At 44.4% G+C, this 25,000-nt stretch overlaps 1 protein-coding gene across 2 annotated transcripts in view; it reads right to left on the bottom strand.

Annotated features, from left to right (window-relative positions):
- pla2g4ab (phospholipase A2, group IVAb (cytosolic, calcium-dependent)) overlaps positions 1–25,000 on the bottom strand; it is a 66,369-nt gene that overhangs the window by 25,720 nt on the left and 15,649 nt on the right. For both annotated transcript variants that reach the window (XM_041840521.1, XM_041840520.1), the window contains exons 3-12: positions 23,692–23,773; positions 21,654–21,802; positions 21,380–21,496; positions 19,681–19,718; positions 6,671–6,815; positions 5,474–5,610; positions 4,437–4,659; positions 4,222–4,336; positions 1,901–2,038; positions 1,632–1,721 (exon numbers count right to left, since the gene is read on the bottom strand). In XM_041840521.1, coding sequence (XP_041696455.1) covers positions 1,632–1,721; positions 1,901–2,038; positions 4,222–4,336; positions 4,437–4,659; positions 5,474–5,610; positions 6,671–6,815; positions 19,681–19,718; positions 21,380–21,496; positions 21,654–21,802; positions 23,692–23,773 — 1,234 coding nt within the window. The remainder of the gene's footprint in view (positions 1–1,631; positions 1,722–1,900; positions 2,039–4,221; positions 4,337–4,436; positions 4,660–5,473; positions 5,611–6,670; positions 6,816–19,680; positions 19,719–21,379; positions 21,497–21,653; positions 21,803–23,691; positions 23,774–25,000) is intronic.

The following is a 25,000-nucleotide window of genomic DNA, read 5'->3' as shown; positions in this document are numbered from 1 at the left end:
CCTTTGTTTCTGTGCCCCCAAATGTTTGGATACACTGGTAAAGTTACCACGTTGTTAACTAGCTAGCTAATGAGGTAACAAACATGACTGAAGAAGGTGTAAAACAAATGTGGCCCGTGAGTAGTTTTAGAACGGCCCGCGACATGGTTTATGCATGTAAAATACGCCCACGCAAATCTCAGACCATGAGTATGCACAACTTCTAGTGGTTGATCTACTGTATTGCATTTTGGGGGAAATTGAGGTGTTTGATACACAGGAATTATTTGTACATTTACATTTTAGTCATTTAGCAGATGCTTTTATCCAGAGCGACTTACAGTAGTGAGTGCATACATTTTTCACACTGGTCCTCCGTGGGAATCGAACCCACAACCCTGGCGTTGCACGCGCCATGCTCTACCAACTGAGGCTAATAAATACATGAAATGGTAGGCCTAATGATAAAACAGATCCATTTGCAGTTCGTAAGAAGATCGCATAGCAGCATGCCGCCAAATATATTTATTTTACTTTTATTATATATGCCTAAATTATAATCATATTGCAGGGCATGTCTCTCCTTTTCTGACGTGACTGGTTTACACAACAAATATTAGGCTACCATTTATCCATCGCTTATTCAAAAGCCAACCATGCTCGAAAGTAAATAGACCGGTAGCCTATGACAGTATGGGTAGGCTACAGTATTGCTGTGTGATAGGAGCGTGACATTATACTCTATTTAATCTCAGAGCCAACACCAAGGCAGGATAGGAGTGTGACATCATAGCCTATTTAATCTCAGAGCCAATCCCAAGGCAGGATAGGAGCGTGACATCATAGCCTATTTAATCTCAGAGCCAACACCAAGGCAGGATAGGAGCGTGACATCATAGCCTATTTAATCTCAGAGCCAACACCAAGGCAGGAGATAGAAACACAATCATCTATTGATAAAGTAAATATTGAACAACAGTTTGTATTTTGCATAGAAGTGTGGGCTGTAGGTAGCATTAACTTCTAAATTGTTCAATAGACAATCAATCTTGCAGAATGCACAACCAGTGTTTGGCACACACTATATGCGGCATTAATTTTTAGCTTAAAAAGTCACTGCAAAAGATTGAAACATTCTGCCCAAATCTCTACAGAAATGTGATCAAATTTGCCATTGTGCTTCCTTAGAAACTGTCATGGCCAAGTTCCAACATCTCAAATCATACAGAAAATGAGGGTGTTCTTGTTACCATAAAAGGTGAATGGAGGGCATTTTTCAGGCGGGCTTGTAACGCTCGTTTAGGAGAGCAGAAATATAGTATGGCTCTGATTTATCAATGAAAACGTGTACCGTATATGTTGTGTGCGACAGTTTGATCATTCCCAATAACCTGTTGCACAAGCTAATCCTAGAATCTCCCCGTACGTCAGAATGAGGCCCCATGTGGGATCAGTTGCATTGGTCGCACTTTAGAGATTGGTCGCACTTTACAGCCCTGGGTGTCTGTGCCGTACTAACGGTGGAGGAGACCAGGATGTGGTACTATATCTACACAGGATGCATGACTTCATTGGGGACATTGGGGTCAGGCTTCAGACAAAACGTTGGGGTTAGGATTAGAGTTCAAAGGGAAGTGTGTGTGGTTTCTTACCAAGCTCTTCCTCCATAGTGCTCCCCCCGACCGTGTCTTTCACCCCCAGAACTCTGTTGAAGAGAATGGAGAAAGCACTGCCCCACACCCCTGGAGAGAGAAACCACAACATCAATTTAATGTAATGAATCACAAAAATCATGTTTATAGCTTATCATTTAATGAATCTCTTGAGGAAGTGCCATGAGGAAGTGCCAAGGATATCCTGTGTCAGTGTTTTTCTACCTATGAGGAAGTGTCAGGGCTATTCTGTGTGAGTGTTTTCCTACCCATAAGGAAATGTAGTGGGTTCTCCTCATAACGCTTCACAGCGGTTCCCATGAAGAACTTGCTTCCAAAAAGGTCAGGGGTCATGAACGTTCCATACTTTGCCATTCCAATCTCAAATGGGCTGAACTCCACCCAGTCTGTGTAAAAAACAACAACATCATCCATTAATCAAAATACAATCAGTGTATGTATGTAACTAACTAACTAACTAACTAACACTTTCATTAGGAGAGCACACGGTAAGTACAATGTAATTGGGAAAATGTGTACGCCCTTTCACAAATCTGCAGTAAATCTGCACTTATATGTGTTTGATATGGAAAGAGGGTAATCCAGGTTTACAGTAACAGTACAAGCCAGGTGCTGGAGGGTGTACCCTACGTCAGGGTTTCCCAAACTCGGTCCTGGGCCCCCCATGGGTGCAGCTTTTGGTTTTTGCCCTAGCACTACACAGCTGATTCAAATAATCAAAGCTTGATGATGAGTTGGTTATTTTAATCAACTGTGTAGTGCTAGTGCAAAAAAACAAAAGTGACACAACAACACCCATACATACAGTACTATTAGGCACAACACAGTGTTTCATACATTATATATTTGAGTTCCTCAGAACAACAATCACCTTTCCGCCTATTCTTGGCACTGGGTTAAGGAGGATAAGGTTACCACTGTCCTGTATGTTAGGTGGTTTTATTTAGCCTTTCTCTGGAATGGGTGTGAAGGTATTTCCTTGTAAAACCAGTATTAAAAGGTGGGGGATTTACAGTAAAAGGGAATAATTGACTAACTGAAGCAATATTATATTTCAGCTATTCTGCAAAATACACTATAGGCCAAGTTTTGGGTCACAGTTCCTGAAACTCAGCATTCAGTCACGCGCTAGGTCAACCTAACAGGGAACCGATCCTAGATCAGGGCTTGGGGACACACCACAACCACATTGACCCCTACCTAACATTGCCCTCCTACAGTAACGCCTGTGATCAATATGTTGTTACATTGCTGTTTTTTGTTTTGTTTTTGCAATACCATTGGTTTTGCAATCTCTTGTGCTTGATCACATCCGTGCCTGCCTTTCTTTCAGTAACAAAGACTGTTTTCAGAGCTGTAGGCTCTGATGTCACTATGGCTTTGTTGTAAATGAATGTAACTGGTCATATGCACAGTAGATATGTCACGCCCTGACTCAGGGGACTCTTATATGTTGAGTCAGGGTGTGAATATTCTATGTTGTGTAGATCTATGTTGGCCGGTGTGGTTCCCAATCAGAGGCAGCTGTCGCTCGTTGTCTCTGATTGGGGATCATCCTTAGGCAGCCTGTTGGCACTAGTTAGTTGTGGGATCTTGTTCCGCGTTAGAGGCTTGTTTTGTGGTTAGCCTTAGGACTTCACGTTTCGTTGGTTTATTGTTTTGTCGTGTGTTTATCGGTTAAATAAACATGTACGCATTTCACGCTGCGCCTTGGTCTGACCCGTCCTTCAACGAACGTGACAAGATAGCTATATTAATAGATGACTTTTCAATGGTGTTTAATATCTGAAAGCCCCATTTGGATATCAGCCCACCATGACACATCAGCTGGTGGTAAACCAGAGATACGCATTAAGAGAGTTGGGCCAGGTTTTAGAACGGACGCCATGTTAGCACCTTTTCTTCTCCAAATGTTGGTAATGTAACAATACGACAGTTCCCTCTGAAACCCTCTGTAAACAAGCAAAACAATGTATTTAATTGATTATAATGTGTATCCAAGTCTGTACTGTGTTGTGGTGTCAACAAATTGCATATATGCTTTCACTGGACGTCTTCATAGGTTTGGAAAACTATCCGAAATAAACAGCGCAATACGGAAGCGTCAATTACCACTTAGCAATGGCTACGGAGAAGAAAATACCGCTCTCGGGAACATTCAGACAGAAACCGGATTGACCCAACTCTCTCTATATATGACTCTGTGGTAAATTAGTGATGCTGCAAGGAAATGTAGTGTACGGATATTTGCATGTGGGAGATAGGAGCTCTGGTAACATATTATGTAAAAGGAATACACATAGTCATTCTAGTAAAGACACACACACACACACACACACACACACACACACACACACACACACACACACAGCCCAAATAGGCTCTTTCAGAACTTGGACCATCCATTCAAACTACGTGCCCAGCACTGCGAACACACAACCACACTACGTGCATTAACTCCTCACAGAAATGCTACGCTTTATTGAACAACTGAGGGGAGCCTTGTAGCCACACTGGGCTTGTGGTCTACAGTAATACACACACACACAACGCATACACACTCACTGACCTGCGAACATGAGCTCGGACACGTCTGGTTTGACGTGCAGACAGGTGAACAGAGGGAGGGGACACTGGGCCTCATTTACCTTCTCATGCAACTCACTCAGCTTTGTGTCCATCCTCTGATGAAAAACAAAGAAACACTTTTGGAGTCAGGGCCTCTTGAAGACGGAGAGAGAGAAATACAGTAACAATGAAAACAGGTGTCTGCAGTCCTCTCACCGCAGGAATGAGTGTCTCTCCGATGAGCATGCCGAAGATGTCTGTGAAGGTGACGGGCTGTCCGTTGGCCTTCTTGCTCCACAGAGCCTGGATGTAGTTGGTGATGTGCTGGGGCAGCAGCAGCCTCAGAGGGTTACTGCTCACACTCTTCATCAGCTCTGCGTTGATCTCCTTAGGACCCTTAGAGGGGAACTCTGGGTGGGAGAACAGGGTCGACATGTACCTGTGGGGGAGATAGTGAGGGAGGGAGGGAGGGAGAAAGTGACGGAGGGAGGGAGGAGGGAGAGGGAGGAAGAGGTAGAGATAGAGGGAGGGAGAGGTAGAGGGAGGGAGAGATAGAGGGTGGGAGAGGTAGAGGAGGGAGTGAAGGTGGGAGGAAGTGTGGGAGATAGATAGTGAGGGAAGAAGGGAGATAGAGGGAGGGAGATAGAGGGATGGAGATAGGGATGGAGGGAGATAGAGAGAGGGAAATAGAGGGAGGAGAGATAGAGAGAGGGAGAGAGATGGAGGGAGAGAGATAGAGGGAGGGAGATAGAGGGATGGAGAGATAGAGAGAGGGAGATAGAGGAAGGAGAGATAGAGAGAGGGAAATAGAGGGAGGAGAGATAGAGAGAGTGAGAGAGATAGAGGGAGAGAGATAGAGGGAGGGAGAAAGAGGGAGGGAAATAGAGGGAGGGAGATAGAGGGAGGGAGGCGAGATAGAGTGAGGAGAGATGGAGGGAGGGAGAGAGATAGAGGGAGAGAGATAGAGGGATTGAGATAGAGGGAGGGAGGCGAGATAGAGTGAGGGAGATAGAGGGAGGGAGGAGAGATAGAGGGAGGAGAGATAGAGGGAGGGAGGAGAGATAGAGGGAGGGAGATAGATAGATAGTGAGGCAGGAAAACACACATGGAGAGCACTACAGTCCTCCATACAAATACTGGGCAAATGTTGATGCAGAGGTAGATACTGTAGGAGAGGAGTGGGAGGGAGGGAGGGAGGGGAGGAAGGGAGGGAGGGTTTGTGAAAGAGAGCATGGTATAAACAGATGACTGACCAGGTGGATCCAGAGAGGCCAGCGATGTAGGTGGCACAGTCCAGGACCCCAGACTCATACAGGGCCTTCATCACCCCAGAGAACCCCACCATGGCCCTGAAGCCTCCCCCTGAACCCACTATGGCTATCACCGGCACCTGCACAGACACAGGCAGGAAGAGATAGGAACGGATTATACAATATAATGTATTCCCTGTCATAGCATGACTACTTGAGATTCCTAGCAGAACTGTGATAAACCCCTACTTCCTTATGTTACCTCCCTCCGTCAGTCTGATTGGCTGGGCCTGGCTCCCCAGTGGGTGGCCCTCATGTGAAATCCATAGATTAGGGCCTAATTAATTAATTTCAATTGACTGATTTCCTTATATGAACTGTAACACAGTAAAATCGTTGAAATTGTTGCATGTTGCATTTATATTTTTGTTCAGTACACATAGTTTTAGATGTTCAAGAGCCTGGAGTGTTTTTTAACTTCGTTTTTTCCCTCAAAACTCCCGCATGCCAGATTGAATGGGCTCCCCTGTTCTAGACAGTAGTATTTACTAGCCCCAGTGGGAACGCAGTGTGGCAGCTCTGCAGCAGTACTGTTATGTGGTGGATTATTATCTCATCATTGCTGGCAGCTTCCGGACCATGTGAGGACACAGGCAGGCAGGGAGGGCCTAGCTGGCCAGAGGTCAGGGTACACACTACAACCAGGGACACAAGGCCAAAACCAGTCACAGAAACACAGCCCAGTCCAACCAGTGGAGGAATGCAGAACTCAGAAGCTGAACAGGCCCTGTGAGCTCTCAGTCTGAGAGGAAGTTAGCGGCTATAAAGCGATCACATGTTGGAATACTAATAGGTCTAAACGTGTCAATGTGGTGCATGTGTATATACAGCATGTGATCTTGCATATAAAAAAAGGTGTTGTTTGCTAACATCAGCTCTTGTCTATGAACTTGACCACTATGCTAAGCAATACTGCAGGGTAAGCCCTTTTTCTATGGCAATACATGTTTTATTTAGCCCATGTCTATTATATTGCCATGCCATTTTGGAGTGGTTACCATTCAATGCATCCTAATACATGAGGTAAAACACTACATTTGCAAAAACACTGCAACATTTCTAAATTATTAAAAAAATAACACTGTGGCTGGAAGGAGGCCGCTCTCGGAGCCTGGGCCCACAGTACTCGGGCATGCCCACCTCCTGAGGGGTGCTGGGGAGGAAGCGAGGCTTCTCCATGTCTAGCAGCTTCTTGATGCCCAACGTCACCTTCTCTCTGCGGGCCTGTCTGAACAGCTTCTCCTTGTCACACAGGGCCAGGCTGAACCGCAGGTCCAGTTTAGTACTGTAGACAAAGAGACACAACAGATAGAACAAAGAGGATGTATAAATATTTTTTTAATATTTTTTTTATCGTGTTGTTTAGGAGTACAAAGTCTAATTGAGTTATTGCACACAAACATTTCAGTACATATACAGTGGGGAGAACAAGTATTTGATACACTGCCGATTTAGCATGTTTTCCTACTTACAAAGCATTTAGAGGTCTGTACTTTTTATCATAGGTTCACTTCAACTGTGAGAGACGGAATCTAAAACAAAAATCCAGAAAATTACATTGTATGATTTTTAAGTAATTAATTTGCATTTTATTGCCTGACATAAGTATTTGATACATCAGAAAAGCAGAACTTAATATTTGGTACAGAAACCTTTGTTTGCAATTACAGAGATCATACGTTTCCTGTAGGTCTTGACCAGGTTTGCACACACTGCAGCAGGGATTTTGGCCCACTCCTCCATACAGACCTTCTCCAGATCCTTCTGGTTTCGGGGCTGTCGCTGGACAATACTTACTTTCAGCTCCCTCCAAAGATTTTCTATTGGGTTCAGGTCTGGAGACTGGCTAGGCCACTCCAGGACCTTGAGATGCTTCTTACGGAGTCACTCCTTAGTTGCCCTGGCTGTGTGTTTCGGGTTGTTGTCATGCTGGAAGACCCAGCCACGACCCATCTTCAATGCTCTTACTGAGGGAAGGAGGTTGTTGGCCAAGATCTCACGATACATGGCCCCATCCATCCTCCCCTCAATACGGTGCAGTCGTCCTGTCCCCTTTGCAGAAAAGCATCCCCAAAGAATGATGTTTCCACCTCCATGCTTCACGGTTGGGATGGTGTTCTTGGGGTTGTACTCATCCTTCTTCTTCCTCCAAACACGGCGAGTGGAGTTTAGACCAGAAAGCTCTATTTTTGTCTCATCAGAACACATGACCTTCTCCCAGTCCTCCTCTGGATCATCCAGATGGTCATTGGCAAACTTCAGACGGGCCTGGACATGCGCTGGCTTGAGCAGGGGGACCTTGCGTGCGCTGCAGGATTTTAATCCATGACGGCGTAGGGTGTTACTAATGGTTTTCTTTGAGACTGTGGTCCCAGCTCTCTTCAGGTCATTGACCAGGTCCTGCCATGTAGTTCTGGGCTGATCCCTCACCTTCCTCATGATCATTGATGCCCCACGAGGTGAGATCTTGCATGGAGCCCCAGACCGAGGGTGATTGACCGTCATCTTGAACTTCTTCCATTTTCTAATAATTGCGCCAGCAGTTGTTGCCTTCTCACAAGCTGCTTGCCTATTGTCCTGTAGCCCATCCGAGCCTTGTGCAGGTCTACAATTTTATCCCTGATGTCCTTACACATCTCTCTGGTCTTGGCCATTGTGGAGAGGTTGGATTCTGTTTGATTGAGTGTGTGGACAGGTGTCTTTTATACAGGTAACGAGTTCAAACAGGTGCAGTTAATACAGGTAATGAGTGGAGAACAGTAGGGCTTCTTAAAGAAAAACTAACAGGTCTGTGAGAGCTGGAATTCTTACTGGTTGGTAGGTGATCAAATACTTACGGCATGCAATAAAATGCTAATTAATTACTTAAAAATAATACAATGTGATTTTCTGGATTTTTGTTTTAGACTCCGTCTCTCACAGTTGAAGTGTACCTATGATAACAATTACAGACCTCTACATGCTTTGTAAGTAGGAAAACCTGCAAAATCGTCAGTGTATCAAATACTTGTTCTCCCCACTGTATATACTTTAAAAATATATATATTTCCCTTTATTACTTTCCAACCCCACCATCCTTTCCCTAATTGGAGTAAACTGGTGAACAACAATGCTTAGGCCTCTACTTCATGCTTATACATACAGTGAGAGAAAAAAGTATTTGATCCCCTGCTGATTTTGTATGTTTGCCCACTGACAAAGACATGATCAGTCTATAATTTTAATGGTAGGTTTATTTGAACAGTGAGAGACAGAATAACAACCAAAAACCCCAGAAAAATGCATGTCAAAAATGTTATAAATTGATTTGCATTTTAATGTAGGAAAGAAGTATTTGACCCCTCTGCAAAACATGACTTAGTACTTGGTGGCAAAACCCTTGTTGGCAATCACAGAGGTCAGACGTTTCTTGTAGTTGGCCACCAGGTTTGCACACATCTCAGGATGGATTTTGTCCCACTCCTCTTTGCAGATCTTCTCCAAGTCATTAAGGTTTCGAGCCTGACGTTTGGCAACTCGAACCTTCAGCTCCCTCCACAGATTTTCTATGGGATTAAGGTCTAGAGACTGGCTAGGCCACTCCAGGACCTTAATGTGCTTCTTCTTGAGCCACTCCTTTGTTGCCTTGGCCGTGTGTTTTGGGTCATTGTCATGCTAGAATACCCATCCACGACCCATTTTCAATGCCCTGGCTGAGGGAAGGAGGTTCTCACCCAAGATTTGACGGTACATGGCCCCGTCCATCGTCCCTTTGATGCGGTGAAGTTGTCCTGTCCCCTTAGCAGAAAAACATCCCCAAAGCATAATGTTTCCACCTCCATGTTTGACGGTGGGGATGGTGTTCTTGGGGTCATAGGCAGCATTTCTCCTCCTCCAAACACGGCGAGTTGAGTTAATGCCAAAGAGCTCCATTTTGGTCTCATCTAACCACAACACTTTCACCCAGTTCTCCTCTGAATCATTCAGATGTTCATTGGCAAACTTCAGACAGGCCTGTATATGTGCTTTCTTGAGCAGGGGGACCTTGCGGGCGCTGCAGGATTTCAGTCCTTCACGGCGTAGTGTGTTACCAAATGTTTTCTTGGTGACTATGGTCCCAGCTGCCTTGTGATCATTGACAAGATCCTCCCGTGTAGTTCTGGGCTGATTCCTCACCGTTCTCATGATCATTGCAACTCCACGAGGTGAGATCTTGCATGGAGCCCCAGGCCAAGGGAGATTGACAGTTCTTTTGTGTTTCTTCCATTTGCGAATAATCGCACCAACTGTTGTCACCTTCTCACCAAGCTGCTTGGCGATGGTCTTGTAGCCCATTCCAGCCTTGTGTAGGTCTACAATCTTGTCCCTGACATCCTTGGAGAGCTCTTTGGTCTTGGCCATGGTGGAGAGTTTGGAATCTGATTGATTGATTGCTTCTGTGGACAGGTGTCTTTTATACAGGTAACAAACTGAGATTCCAAACACAAGAGTGTGCTCCTAATCTCAGCTCGTTACCTGTATAAAAGACACCTGGGAGCCAGAAATCTTTCTGATTGAGAGGGGGTCAAATACTTATTTCCCTCATTAAAATGCAAATCAATTTAAAACATTTTTGACATGTGTTTTTCTGGATTTTTTTGTAATTATTCTGTCTCTCACTGTTCAAATAAATCTACCATTAAAATTATAGACTGATCATTTCTTTGTCAGTGGGCAAACGTACAAAATCAGCAGGGGATCAAATACTTTTTTCCCTCACTGTACTATATACATTTTATGGACACAGTCATATTTTGTTTGTTTTTACTCCTGAACTTCCTCCGATCATTTTCATGATGTCCATCTGGTATGTTTCTATATGCCATATTTTTCTAACTGTGCTCTTTCACAAAAGCTCTCAACCTATAACCTATATACTTATTATGGACACAGTATGCTTTACATTAGTTATCTTGTTGTTATTAGTTGTTGTTATTAGTCCCATCCTTCAACTCCATTCAACACCTCCCATCTATCTCTTAACACCATCCATATTGGATTTCTATTTGCCATATATTTTTCAACTGTACTGTGATGTTTTACAAAAGTTCTGAACCTTTCTATTCTCATTGTTTCTACAGTTTGTGAATTGAAAATAAACATTTTTGCTAAAAGTATTATTATATTATTGATCGATTGACTATGACTTTTCAGATCACCCAGTAGTGCTATCTGCAGGGTCAGCTCCATTAAAATATTGCTATCCTTCAGCCATTCCTGGACCTGTGTCCAGAAACAAGCTACAAATGGACAGTACCAAAACAAATGATCTAATAATTCTGTCTCTTCACAGCCAAATCTGCAGAGCTGGGAAGATTGTATCCCCCATACAAATAACATTCTATTGGTAGCAAGAATTTTATATAATAATTTAAATTGAAAAATTCTAAGTTTTGAATCCGGCGTCGTTTTGCGTATTAGTTCATAAACACTATGCCATGGAATCGGTACGTCAGAAATCTCTTCCCAACTATTTTGCAATCTATATGGGACGGCTGTCAATCCTTTGGTCCTTAAATGAAACTGGTTCCTTACTTTTTCCTCCTTCCACTTTCCTCTTCCATTTTTGCGGTAATGCTGCAATTATTTGGTTGTAATTTTGGGTAGAGCAGACATTTCCATATGTTTTTGTTAGCTGCATAACTCCACCATTCCTACCGATAATATCATTACGAAGATTATACCTATTTTTCCACAAACTGACAGGTATTTACCTTTCCATGGAAGCAAGATCTTATCTATTTTTGCTAACTTTCTATTAAAATGTATTTGAGTGAGATCATTTATTTCATTTGGGATATGTATTCCGAGTATATCCACATCACCATCAGACCATTTTATTGGTAAACTACATGGTAATGTAAAAATTGTATTTTCTAGTGATCCAATACGTAATATAGTACATTTATCATAATTTGGTTGCAATCCAGAGAGGTTAGAAAATGTATCTAGATCCTCTATGAGGCTGTGGAGGGATTCAAGTTGTGGATTTAAAAGATTATTATTCCCAACTACAAAAGACTATTCCTTTTTTTCTCAAAGTAATAAAAGCTATTCAAGAATTGACTACATTAAAAAAAAAAATGCACTCACCAATTTACTGGATTAAAAAATTTATGATATAGTGATATCGGATCATTTTCCGATATCATGTTTAATTACACCAATAGAAAATACACTTAGCGACAGAGTTTGGAGAATGAACAGAGCTCATCTTCTGGACCCAAAATGTATTAAATACATCATTGAAAAAATAAAAATCTTTACCATTACAAATGTCGACATAGAGGACGTAGAGAAGCCAACCCCTGATATAATTTGGGATGCCTTTAAGGCGTACATTAGGGGGATATAATCTCATACTCGGCAAAAGTTTACTCTGATTTAGACATTTAAATTAACCTCTATGGGATCGGTGTCCCGTATACGGGACGGTTGAACTAACGTGCGCTAATGTGATTAGCATGACTGTTGTAAGTAACAGCAAACTTTCCAGGACATAGACATGTCTTATATGGGCAGAAAGCTTAAATTCTTGTTAATCTAACCAATTTACAGTAGCTATTACAGTGAACAAATACCATGCTATTGTTTGAGGAGAGTGCACAACAACAAAAAACGTATCACGGCAACTGGTTTGATACATTCACCTCTGAAGGTAAATAATGTACTTACATTCAGTAATCTTGCTCTGATTTGCCATTTTAAGGGTCCCAGAGATAAAATGTAGCATAGTTTTGTTTGATAAAATCAATTTTTATATTCAAATGTAGGAACTGGGTTCTACAGTTTGAACCCCTGCTGTCTCTGGCTCCACACCCACCCCGCCCGGCCATCTAGATGTGTGAAAGTTAGTGTATAAGCTAATGATCCATCAAGTATGACATTCCTGGGAGTGTGTAAACTTACATTTTGTATTACCATATCATTTCTGTATGTTCTCTATAGTTATGTACTTGAAAATGTATCAATTGACCAATTCGGCACATTTGGACAGACTTGATACAAAATAGTCCAGTATTGCAATGCTTCACTGGATCAATCTAAAAACTTTGCACACACACTGCGGGGGACTGGTGGGGGCGTCCGCGGCCATGGAGGGAGCATGTACAGTGGGGAAAAAAAGTATTTAGTCAGCCACCAATTGTGCATGTTCTCCCACTTAAAAAGATGAGAGAGACCTGTAATTTTCATCATAGGTACACGTCAACTATGACAGACAAATTGAGAAAGAAAATCCAGAAAATCACATTGTAGGATTTTTAATGAATTTATTTGCAAATTATGGTGGAAAATAAGTATTTGGTCACCTACAAACAAGCAATATTTCTGGCTCTCACAGACCTGTAACTTCTTCTTTAAGAGGCTCCTCTGTCCTCCACTCGTTACCTGTATTAATGGCACCTGTTTGAACTTGTTATCAGTATAAAAGACACCTGTCCACAACCTCAAACAGTCACACTCCAAACTCCACTATGGCCAAGACCAAAGAGCTGTCAAAGGACACCAGAAACAAAATTGTAGACCTGCACCAGGCTGGGAAGACTGAATCTGCAATAGGTAAGCCGCTTGGTTTGAAGAAATCAACTGTGGGAGCAATTATTAGGAAATGGAAGACATACAAGACCACTGATAATCTCCTTGATCTGGGGCTCCACGCAAGATCTCACCCGTGGGGTCAAAATGATCACAAGAACGGTGAGCAAAAATCCCAGAACCACACGGGGGGACCTAGTGAATGACCTGCAGAGAGCTGGGACCAAAGTAACAAACGCCGCCAGGGACTCAAATCCTGCAGTGCCAGATGTGTCCCCCTGCTTAAGCCAGTACATGTCCAGGCCCGTCTGAAGTTTGCTAGAATGCATTTGGATGATCCAGAATAGGATTGGGAGAATGTCATATGGTCAGATGAAACCAAAATAGAACTTTTTGGTAAAAACTCAACTCGTCGTGTTTGGAGGACAAAAAATGCTGAGTTGCATCCAAAGAACACCATACCTACTGTGAAGCATGGGGGTGGAAACATCATGCTTTGGGGCTGTTTTTCTGCAACGGGACCAGGACGACTGATCCGTGTAAAGGAAAGAATGAATGGGACCATGTATCGTGAGATTTTGAGTGAAAACCTCCTTCCATGAGCAATGGCATTGAAAATGAAACGTGGCTGGGTCTTACAGCATGACAATGATCCCAAACACACCGCCCGGGCAACGAAGGAGTGGCTTCGTAAGAAGCATTTCAAGGTCCTGGAGTGGCCTAGCCAGTCTCCAGATCTCAACCCCATAGAAAATCTTTGGAGGGAGTTGAAAGTCTGTGTTGCCCAGCGACAGCCCCAAAACATCACTGCTCTAGAGGAGATCTGCATGGAGGAATGGGCCAAAATACCAGCAACAGTGTGTGAAAACCTTGTGAAGACTTACAGAAAACGTTTGACCTGTGTCATTGCCAACAAAGGGTATATAACAAAGTATTGAGAAACTTTTGTTACTGACCAAATACTTATTTTCCACCATAATTTGCAAATAGATTCATAAAAAATCCTACAATGTGATTTTCTGGATTTTTTTTCCTCATTTTGTCTGTCATAGTTGACGTGTACCTATGATGAAAATTACAGGCCTCTCTCATCTTTTTAAGTGGGAGAACTTGCACAATTGGTGGCTGACTAAATACTTTTTTCCCCCACTGTAAGTCCCTGGCGGAGCTGGGAAATGTTTGTTCCTTTGGACTGTCGGCGTGAAGCAGTGAAAACTCATTTGAATCTGCTGGGGACTGGCAAGCTATTAAATGTATAATATGCGACGTGTTCGTTGTTGTCACGGGGAAAGGTCCGATGGATACCTTAATTTGTGAAAAATTTATTGAAGTTGATGCAGCTAAAGAAAGGATTATTACTCTTCATGAAGAAAAAATGTTGGGGACCAAGTGCCTTGAACTGAATAAGGATTCTATGAGACTTTCGGCATCTTTAAATGCTTCCTATCAAAACATCCAAGAGGATCATAATGGGACCTTCCTGGACTATGATCAATTTCCGCCACTGCACCCCTCTACTAGCTTGAACCAGAAAATGGCTGCTGAATGTTCGACTCCAGGTGAGCGGAAATGGATGCGTGTCGGAACCAGAAATCGTTCTCGGCGCACCTGCCTTCTTCCCCTGCGTCCGGACTTAAGACTTTCAAATCGCTTTGAGCCCCTGTACCGGCTGTCTTCTGCCGGGGGCTTGGGTGTTCCCTCCATGGCTGTGGATGGCCCTTCAGCTACCTCTTCTTGTCCTAGTCAATCAACTGCCTGGGCACACCCTGGACCACCACAGCCCCCCTCCGCTTGGCCGTGCTCTCTGGATCAGAGCTCTGTCCCTTTGGCGGTTGTGGCCTGCACGCAGCCGGTGTCTCAGCAGCCCTCTTCTCAGGTGAGTTCTGTGGCTCTGGCCTCGCAATCTGCTTCGAGACATGGCAGAGGCCGGATCATTCCGGCGATTGTGATAGGGAGTTCGATGGTGAGGCATATATCTGTACCTAGGGCAAAGACTTTGTTTTTTCCTGGGGCAAATGTTCAGGATATCACCAGGTTGCTTCCCGAGTCTGTGAGTCAGTCACCAGGGGCTGATACTGTCATGGTTCATGTGGGGTCAAATTACATTATGAAGGGCAGCTCAGAACAGCTGAAGATGGATTTTAAAGAACTGATTGGGTCTCTACTTGACACCAACAAACGCCCCATAATATCTGGCCCTCTGCCCTCCCTAAATCGTGGCATTGAATGGTTCAGCAGACTTTTAGCCCTCCATAACTGGCCACGAGACTATTGCAGCTCTGTGGGTGTAACATTTATTCACCATTTTGATACCTTCTGGAAACAAAGCTCGTATTATAAGGAGGATGGGATCCACAAATCATTTGGGTTCCTGGATCCTTTCACAGCATTATAAGGCTGATTTGAGACAATGACTTATCAATTACCCAAGTCCAGCTCATTTAATCCCTACCATTGTGTCGCTGAGTTGTCATAATGCTTCAGCAAATGTACATTATCCTAGGGGCATTGGAAGACACAATGTAAATAACCTAATTTATGTCCCTCTTACTGCCCGGAATGCCTCTGTTTATCCTACAGCTATTTTACGCAGTCATCATATGCCTATGAACCAGAGTAATACTGTTAGCACTGAGGTGGTGTGCCCTAGTAGGAAGTCCACTCAGCAACAAACGCTGACACTACACATCCAAGTATATCTGACCAAATTATGAAAGACAAGCATTGTAATTTTGAATTATTATTGTCGATCAACAATGACAAGCCACCGGGGTCTGACAACTTGGATGGAAAATTACTGAGGATAATAGCGGACAATATTGCCACTCCTATTTGCCATATCTTCAATTTAAGCCTACTAGAAAGTGTGTGCCCTCAGGCCTGGAGGGAAGCAAAAGTGATTCCCCTACCTAAGAATAGTAAAGCCTCCTTAAATGGCTCAAATAGCCGACCAATCAGCCTGTTACCAACCCTTAGTAAACTTTTGGAAAGAATTGTGTTTGGCCAGAGACAATGCTATTTTACAGTAAACAAATTGACAACAGACTTTCAGCACGCTTATAGGGAAGGACATTCAACAAGCACAGCACTTACACAAATGACTGATGATTGGCTGAGAGAAATTGATGATAAAAAGATTGTGGGGGCAGTTTTGTTAGACTTCAGTGCGGCTTTTGACATTATCGATCATAGTCTGTTGCTGGAAAAACGTATGTGTTATGGCTTTACACCCCCTTGCTATATTGTGGATAAAGAGTTACCTGTCTAACAGAACACAGAGGTTGTTCTTTAATGGAAGCCTCTCCAACAAAATCCAGGTAGAATCAGGAATTCCCCAGGACAGCTGTCTAGGCCCCTTACTTTTTTCAATCTTTACTAATGACATGCCACTGGCTTTGAGTAAAGCCAGTGTGTCTATGTATTCGGATGACTCAACACTATACACGTCAGCTACTAGAGTGACTGAAATGACTGCAAGTCTTAACAAAGAGCTGCAGTTAGTTTCAGAATGGGTGGCAAGGAATAAGTTAGTCTTAAATATTTCAAAAACTAAAAGCATTGTATTTGGGACAAATCACTCACTAAACCCTAAACCTCAACTAAATCTTGTAATGAATAATGTGGAAATTGAGCAAGTTGAGGAGACTAATTTGCTTGGAGTAACCCTGGATTGTAAACTGTCATGGTCAAAACATATTGAAACAACAGTAGCTAGGATGGGGAGAAGTCTGTCTATAATAAAGCGCTGCACTGCATTCTTAACAGCACTATCATCAAGGCAGGTCCTACAAGCCCTAGTTTTGTCACACCTGGACTACTGTTCAGTCGTGTGGTCAGGTGCCACAAAGAGGGACTTAGGAAAATTGCAATTGGCACAGAACAGGGAAGCACGGCTGGCCCTTGGATGTACACAGAGAGCTAACATGAATCATATGCATGTCAATCTCTCCTGGCTCAAAGTGGAGGAGAGATTGACTTCATCACTACTTGTATTTGTGAGAGGTATTGACATGTTGAATGCACCGAGCTGTTTGTTTGAACTACTTGCACACAGCTCGGACACCCATGCATACCCCACAAGACATGCCACCAGAGGTATCTTCACAGTCCCCAAGTCAAGAACAGACTATGGGAGTACTACATAGAGCCATGACTACATGGAACTCTATTCCACATCAAGTAACTCATGCCAGCAGTAAAATTAGATTTAAAAAACTGATAAAAATACACCTTATGAAACAGCAGGGACTGTGAAGCAACACAAACATAGACACATGCTTACAAACACACGATAACATACGCACTATACACACGTACACACATGGATTTTGTGTTATAGATATGTGGTAGTAGAGTAGAGGCCTGAGGGCACACACTTAATATGTTATGAAATCTGTTATGAATGTATTGTAATGTTTTTCAAATGTATAACTGCCTTAATTTTGCTGGACCCCAGGAAGAGTAGCTGCTGCCTTGGCAGCAGCTAATGGGGATCCATAATAAATACAAATACTCAGTCATAACAGACTTTATATGGGCAAATACAATTCATAGAATAAAAAGGAAAGTTTTACATCTTCCTAAGTCTGAGGGTGGTTTTAACCATCCAGACTTGGAATTGTATCAACTCGCTACCCAAGGCTTTTACTTGAGACATATAGTTAAATACACTAAAGAGGAACAATGGGTACATATCGAAGACGCGCATGCTCATCCCCAGAATATTTTGATGTGTCTATTTTCTAAGGATAAAGCTAAGAACATTAACAACTTCATAGTTAAGAACACTATAAAAATATGGAAGAAAATGGTCCACATGGAAAACTAAAGGCATAGAATGTAAATTACTCGGTAACAGGAAATATATTTATTTCCATGACAGAATTAAAAAGTAATTTTGGACTGACCAATATACTGTAGATATAGATAGTTTCAAATACATGCAACTAAAAGTTACAAAACACACAAGATGGGGGGGTGTGCTAGTGGGTCTGGGCAGGTGTGATGTAGTTGATGTTTTTATGATGTTGTCGTTTGTATGTGTATGTCTTTTATTGTTGATAAAATATCAAATGAAAAGGGCCTCCCGAGTGGCGCAGCGGTCTAAGGCACTGCAGACCCGGGTTCGATCCTGGGCTGTATCACAACCGGCCGTGATCGGACGGCGCACAATTGGCCCAGCGTCGTCTGGGTTAAGGGAGGGTTTGGCCGGGGGGGGGGCTTTACTTGGCTCATCGCGCTCTAGCGATTCCTTGTGGCGGGCCAGGCACCTGCAGGCTGACCTCGTCGTCAGTTGAACAGTGTTTCCTCCGACACATTGGTGCGGGTCATGTTTTGGAGGACGCATGACTCGACCTTTGCCTCCCGAGCCTGTTGGGGAGTTGCAGCGATGAGACAAGACCTGGTGAGGTCAGGGAGTTTCAGATGTGTGTTGTTGAGTGAAATGCAGTGAGATTAGTTTAGGAGACCTACAGTAATAACCAAAAGCACACAAAACATATTCCCCGTTGTGTAATTACATATCATCAACATCAAATGTTTTCCCATAAGGAAACAGACATCTAGTAGAACTCTTGGTCAGCCATGGTGATTGATTTTATGTACTGTAGGTTAGTATGTACGGATGACTGTAAGTCACTTTGAATAAAAGCCTCTGCTAAATTGCATATATTATTAGTCAGCCATAGCTGATGTTAACTTAGGATCCAGGTCTGGTTCCAAGATGGTCTGGTCTGAGCCAGACCTCCCGAGACAAATACACCCAAGACCTCTGACCTCCTACCTCCCCATTACTGAGCCTACAAACATGCCAAACATATCCTCCCCTTCTTTTAAAGCAACAGCACTTTGTGATGCAACAGCACAGTAAATCTAAGCCATGCGTTTACTGAAAACAGTTACAGTCGTTAAAAGTAGAAAGAAATGTTAAGAGACATGTACTTATCACTCTGGTATGGGTTACATAGCTTGACGTGAATTCCTGTGTTTTGTTTAACCTGAGTCTAAAGTATTGTTCCACCCTGTGCTACAGTTTTAAGGGTTATTATTTGGCTGTGTGCTTATTTTTTTTATATGGAGAGAGAGAGAGATGCCAATTAAACAATTTGAATTTGAGAGAGAGAGAGAAAGAGGGAGAAAGAGGGAGAGATAGAGAGACAATGAGAGCGAGACAGAGAGAGAGAGAGAGAAAGAGAGAGAAAGAGAGAGAAAGAGAGAGAGAGAGAGAGAGAGAGAGAGAGAGAGAGAGAGAGAGAGAGAGAGAGAGAGAGAGAGAGAGAGAGAGAGAGAGAGAGAGAGAGAGAGAGAGAGAGAGAGAGAGAGAGAGAGAGAGAGAGAGAGAGAGAGAGAGAGAGAGAGAGAGAGAGAGAGAGAGAGAAAGAGAGAGAGAGAGACTGAGAGAGAGCGAGAGAGAGACAGAGGCAGAGCGAGAGAGAGACAGCGAGAGAGAGAGAGAGACAGAGAGGCCTTCAGGTGAACTAGAGAAGCCAAAGTGTTTAAGATAGCATCTGTAAACCAGGCAGGCCTCCTCACAGACAGACAGACAGACAGACAGACAGACAGACGAGGGAGAGCCGTGTTAATGGGAGTATACGTACCAGACCTCCAGGGCCATCTCTAAGTATACATTGGTTGCCTGTCAAAACAACACAAAGACGCTGTGGTTATTGTAGAAGACAAAACATTGATTAATCTGTCAACAGCCTGGGTTAAAACAAAACAAGAAATGAATCTGTCAACTGCAAAACACCCTGGGATAGAATACACCATCCACAAGGAGAGGGAGGAGGGGTGAGAGGGAGGAGGGGTGAGAGGGAGGAGGGGTGAGAGGGAGGAGGGGTGAGAGGGAGGAGGGGTGAGAGGAGGAGGGGTGAGAGGGAGGAGGGGTGAGAGGAGGAGGGGTGAGAGGAGGAGGGGTGAGAGGAGGAGGGGTGAGAGGGAGGAGGGGTGAGAGGAGGAGGGGTGAGAGGGAGGAGGGGTGAGAGGAGGAGGGGTGAGAGGAGGAGGGGTGAGAGGAGGAGGGGTGAGAGGGAGGAGGGGTGAGAGGAGGAGGGATGAGAGGGAGGAGGGGTGAGAGGGAGGAGGGGTGAGAGGGAGGAGGGGTGAGAGGAGGAGGGGTGAGAGGGAGGAGGGGTGAGAGGGAGGAGGGGTGAGAGGAGGAGGGGTGAGAGGAGGAGGGGTGAGAGGGAGGAGGGGTGAGAGGAGGAGGGGTGAGAGGGAGGAGGGGTGAGAGGGAGGAGGGGGGAGAGGGAGGAGGGGGGAGAGGGAGGAGGGGTGAGAGGGAGGAGGGGTGAGAGGGAGGAGGGATGAGAGGGAGGAGGGATGAGAGGGAGGAGGGGTGAGAGGAGGAGGGGTGAGAGGGAGGAGGGGTGAGAGGGAGGAGGGGTGAGAGGGAGGAGGGGTGAGAGGGAGGAGGGGTGAGAGGAGGAGGGGTGAGAGGGAGGAGGGGTGAGAGGGAGGAGGGGTGAGAGGAGGAGGGGTGAGAGGAGGAGGGGTGAGAGGGAGGAGGGGTGAGAGGAGGAGGGGTGAGAGGGAGGAGGGGTGAGAGGGAGGAGGGGTGAGAGGGAGGAGGGGTGAGAGGGAGGAGGGGTGAGAGGAGGAGGGATGAGAGGGAGGAGGGGTGAGAGGGAGGAGGGGTGAGAGGAGGAGGGGTGAGAGGGAGGAGGGGCGAGAGGGAGGAGGGGGTGAGAGGGAGGAGGGATGAGAGGGAGGAGGGGTGAGAGGGAGGAGGGATGAGAGGGAGGAGGGGGTGAGAGGGAGGAGGGGTGAGAGGAGGAGGGGTGAGAGGGAGGAGGGGTGAGAGGGAGGAGGGATGAGAGGGAGGAGGGGTGAGAGGGAGGAGGGGTGAGAGGAGAGAAGGGGTGAGAGGGAGGAGGGGTGAGAGGGAGGAGGGGTGAGAGGGAGGAGGGATGAGAGGGAGGAGGGGTGAGAGGAGGAGGGGTGAGAGGGAGGAGGGGTGAGAGGGAGGAGGGGTGAGAGGGAGGAGGGGTGAGAGGGAGGAGGGATGAGAGGGAGGAGGGGTGAGAGGAGGAGGGATGAGAGGAGAGAAGGGGGAGAGACGCAAGTGGGTAGGCTATAGTAAGGAAGAGGGGGAGTGAATAGATAAAGGGTGAGAAAAAAAGAAAAGAGAGGAAAACCTCAGTCTCATAGACAAGTCATCACTCAACACACATCTACACTCTGATGAGAGCTAACGTCTTTCAGGCACACTTTTCCTTTAGGTTAATGTAGTTACTACAGACAGACAGACAGTATAGTTATTATTATTATAGTTATAGTTTATTATTATTTACTTACTTTGCCGATAAGAAAAGGCACTGTCTCAGTCTGACCAGTTTTCAACATTTTGGAGACGTTGTACGACGCAGTCCCAAGTTTCTCGTCCATCACGTAATTGGCGTCCATTAACGTTATCTGATTGAGTAGTACAGCACCAACAAACAAGCTTCAGGCAACTAGCTTCAAGCTTCAGGCAATCACTGTACTGTACTGTACTTTTACGGCTTGGACTGGGCCTGACATAAAATGAGTTACATTTGACTGTTTTGATTTTACTATACTTTTTGTTCACCTCTAGAAGGTTCTCCTGGTTTGGGTCTAGTATGAAGTCAAAGGTTTCATTCCATTCAGGGTTGATGTCGTTGTCTATGTGGCGCGTTCGTTTCCTGCTCTCGGGGGAAGTTGGGATGAACAGCTCCACATAGGGGTCAGGAGTGTCCACTGCAGACACAAACACACAAATGTATGTGTTACATACAGTGCATTGCAAAGGTATTCATCCCCCTTGGCATTTTTCCTATTTTGTTGCATTACAACCTGTAATTTAAATGGATTTTTATTTGGATTTCATTTAATGGACATGCACAAAATAGTGCAAATTGGTGAAGTGAAATGAAAAAAATAACTTGTTTCAAAAAATTCAAAAAAATAAATAACGGAAAAGTGGTGCGTGCATATGTATTCACCCCCTTTGCTATGAAGCCCCTAAATAAGATTTGGTGCAACCAATTACCTTCAGATGTCACATAATTAGTTAAATAAAGTCCACCTGTGTGCAATCTAACTGTCACATGATCTCAGTATATATACACCTGTTCTGAAAGGCCCCAGAGTCTGCAACACCACTAAGCAAGGGGCACCACCAAGCAAGCTGCACCATGAAGACCAAGGAGCTCTCCAAACAGGTCAGGGACAAAGTTGTGGAGAAGTACAGATCAGGGTTGTGTTATAAAAAAATATCCAACACTTATATCCATCCCACGGAGCACCATTAAATCCATTGTTAAAAAATTGAAAGAATATGGCACCACAACACACCTGCCAAGAGAGGGCCACCCACCAAAACTCACGGACCAGGCAAGGAGGGCAGTAATCAGAGAGGCAACAAAGAGACCAAAGATAACTCCGAAGGAGCTACAAAGCTCCACAGCGGAGATGGGAGTATCTGTCCATAGGACCACTTTAAGCCGTACACTCCACAGAGCTGGGCTTTACGGAAGAGTGGCCAGAAAAAAGCCATTGCTTAAAGAAAATATTAAGCAAACACGTTTGGTGTTCGCCAAAAGCCATGTGGGAGACTCCCCAAACATATGGAAGAAGGTACTCTGGTCAGATGAGACTAAAATTGAGCTTTTTGGCCATAATGGAAAAACGCTATGTCTGCCGCAAACCCAGCACCTCTCATCACCCCGAGAACACCATCCCCATAGTGAAGTATGGTGGTGGCAGCATCATGCTGTGGGGATGTTTTTCATCGGCAGGGACTGGGAAACTGGTCAGAATTGAAGGAATGATGGATGGCGCTAAATACAGGGAAATTCTTGAGTGAAACCTGTTTCAGTCTTCCAGAGATTTGAGACTGGGACGGCGGTTCACCTTCCAGTAGGACAATGACCCTAAGCATACTGCTAAAGCAACACTGGAGTGGTTTAAGGGGAAACATTGAAATGCCCAGACCTCAATCCAATTGAGAATCTGTGGTATGACTTAAAGATTGCTGTACACCAGCGGAACCCATCCAACTTGAAGGAGCTGGAGTAGTTTTGCCTTGAAGAATGGGCAAAAATCCCAGTGGCTAGATGTGCCCAGCTTATAGAGACATACCCCAAGAGACTTGCAGCTGTAATTGCTGCAAAAGGTGGCTCTACAATGTATTGACTTTGGGGGGGTGAATAATTATGCACGCTCAAGTTCTGTTTTTTGTCTTATTTCTTGTTTGTTTAACAAACAACAACAAAAATGGCATCTTCAAAGTGGTAGGCATGTTGTGTAAATCAAATGATACAAACCCCTGAAAAATCCATTTTAATTCCAGGTTGTAATGCAACAAAATAGGAAAAATGCCAAGGGGGGTGAATACTTTCGCAAGCCACTGTATAAATGTACATTGAGTGATATAAACATACATATAAATACATAGATGACAATACAATGTTAAGACTTTAACAATATCGCTATTACTTGACAGCATTCCATTTCACGACAAAACATTAATTCTTAGTTTTTACAGAAATGACAACTCCCTGTGGTGTGTTTTTTATGTTGGAGAATTTGTGATTGTTAATGTGTGAACTAGGAGCATGTGGAAGAACAGGTGTTGTCAGACTCACACAGGTCACCCAGTGCTCCCTTCGTGACATTCTCAGCTCGAACCACCTTCACTCTGAACTTGTGAGAGAACTGCTGCTCCACCTGCACAGAAACACCACACGGACACATAACAAGCACAGTCTGTTAGCCAGGACACACTCCTCACAGAAACACCACACAACACATAACAAGCACAGTCTGTTAGCCAGGACACACTCCTCACAGAAACACCACACGACACATAACAAGCACAGTCTGTTAGCCAGGACACACTCCTCACAGAAACACCACACAACACATAACAAGCACAGTCTGTTAGCCAGGACACACTCCTCACAGAAACACCACACAACACATAACAAGCACAGTCTGTTAGCCAGGACACACTCCTCACAGAAACACCACACAACACATAACAAGCACAGTCTGTTAGCCAGGACACACTACTCACAGAAACACCACACAACACATAACAAGCACAGTCTGTTAGCCAGGACACACTCCTCACAGAAACACCACACAACACATAACAAGCACAGTCTGTTAGCCAGGACACACTCCTCACAGAAACACCACACAACATATAACAAGCACAGTCTGTTAGCCAGGACACACTCCTCACAGAAACACCACACAACACATAACAAGCACAGTCTGTTAGCCAGGACACACTCCTCACAGAAACACCACACAACACATAACAAGCACAGTCTGTTAGCCAGGACACACTCCTCACAGAAACACCACACAACACATAAAAAGCACAGTCTGTTAGCCAGGACACACTCCTCACAGAAACACCACACAACACATAACAAGCACAGTCTGTTAGCCAGGACACACTCCTCACAGAAACACCACACAACACATAACAAGCACAGTCTGTTAGCCAGGACACACTCCTCACAGAAACACCACACAACACATAACAAGCACAGTCTGTTAGCCAGGACACACTCCTCACAGAAACACCACACAACACATAACAAGCACAGTCTGTTAGCCAGGACACACTCTCACAGAAACACCACACAACACATAACAAGCACAGTCTGTTAGCCAGGACACACTCCTCACAGAAACACCACACAACACATAACAAGCACAGTCTGTTAGCCAGGACACACTCCTCACAGAAACACCACACAACACATAACAAGCACAGTCTGTTAGCCAGGACACACTCCTCACAGAAACACCACACAACACATAACAAGCACAGTCTGTTAGCCAGGACACACTCCTCACAGAAACACCACACAACACATAACAAGCACAGTCTGTTAGCCAGGACACACTCCTCACACATGCACAAATCTACCACACTTG

The sequence above is a fragment of the Coregonus clupeaformis genome, chromosome 20 (genome assembly GCF_020615455.1).
Source record: "Coregonus clupeaformis isolate EN_2021a chromosome 20, ASM2061545v1, whole genome shotgun sequence".
NCBI classification, from domain to species: domain Eukaryota; kingdom Metazoa; phylum Chordata; class Actinopteri; order Salmoniformes; family Salmonidae; genus Coregonus; species Coregonus clupeaformis.
Note: the sequence above shows the minus strand (reverse complement) of the source record. Positions and strands in the feature narration are given on the sequence as shown.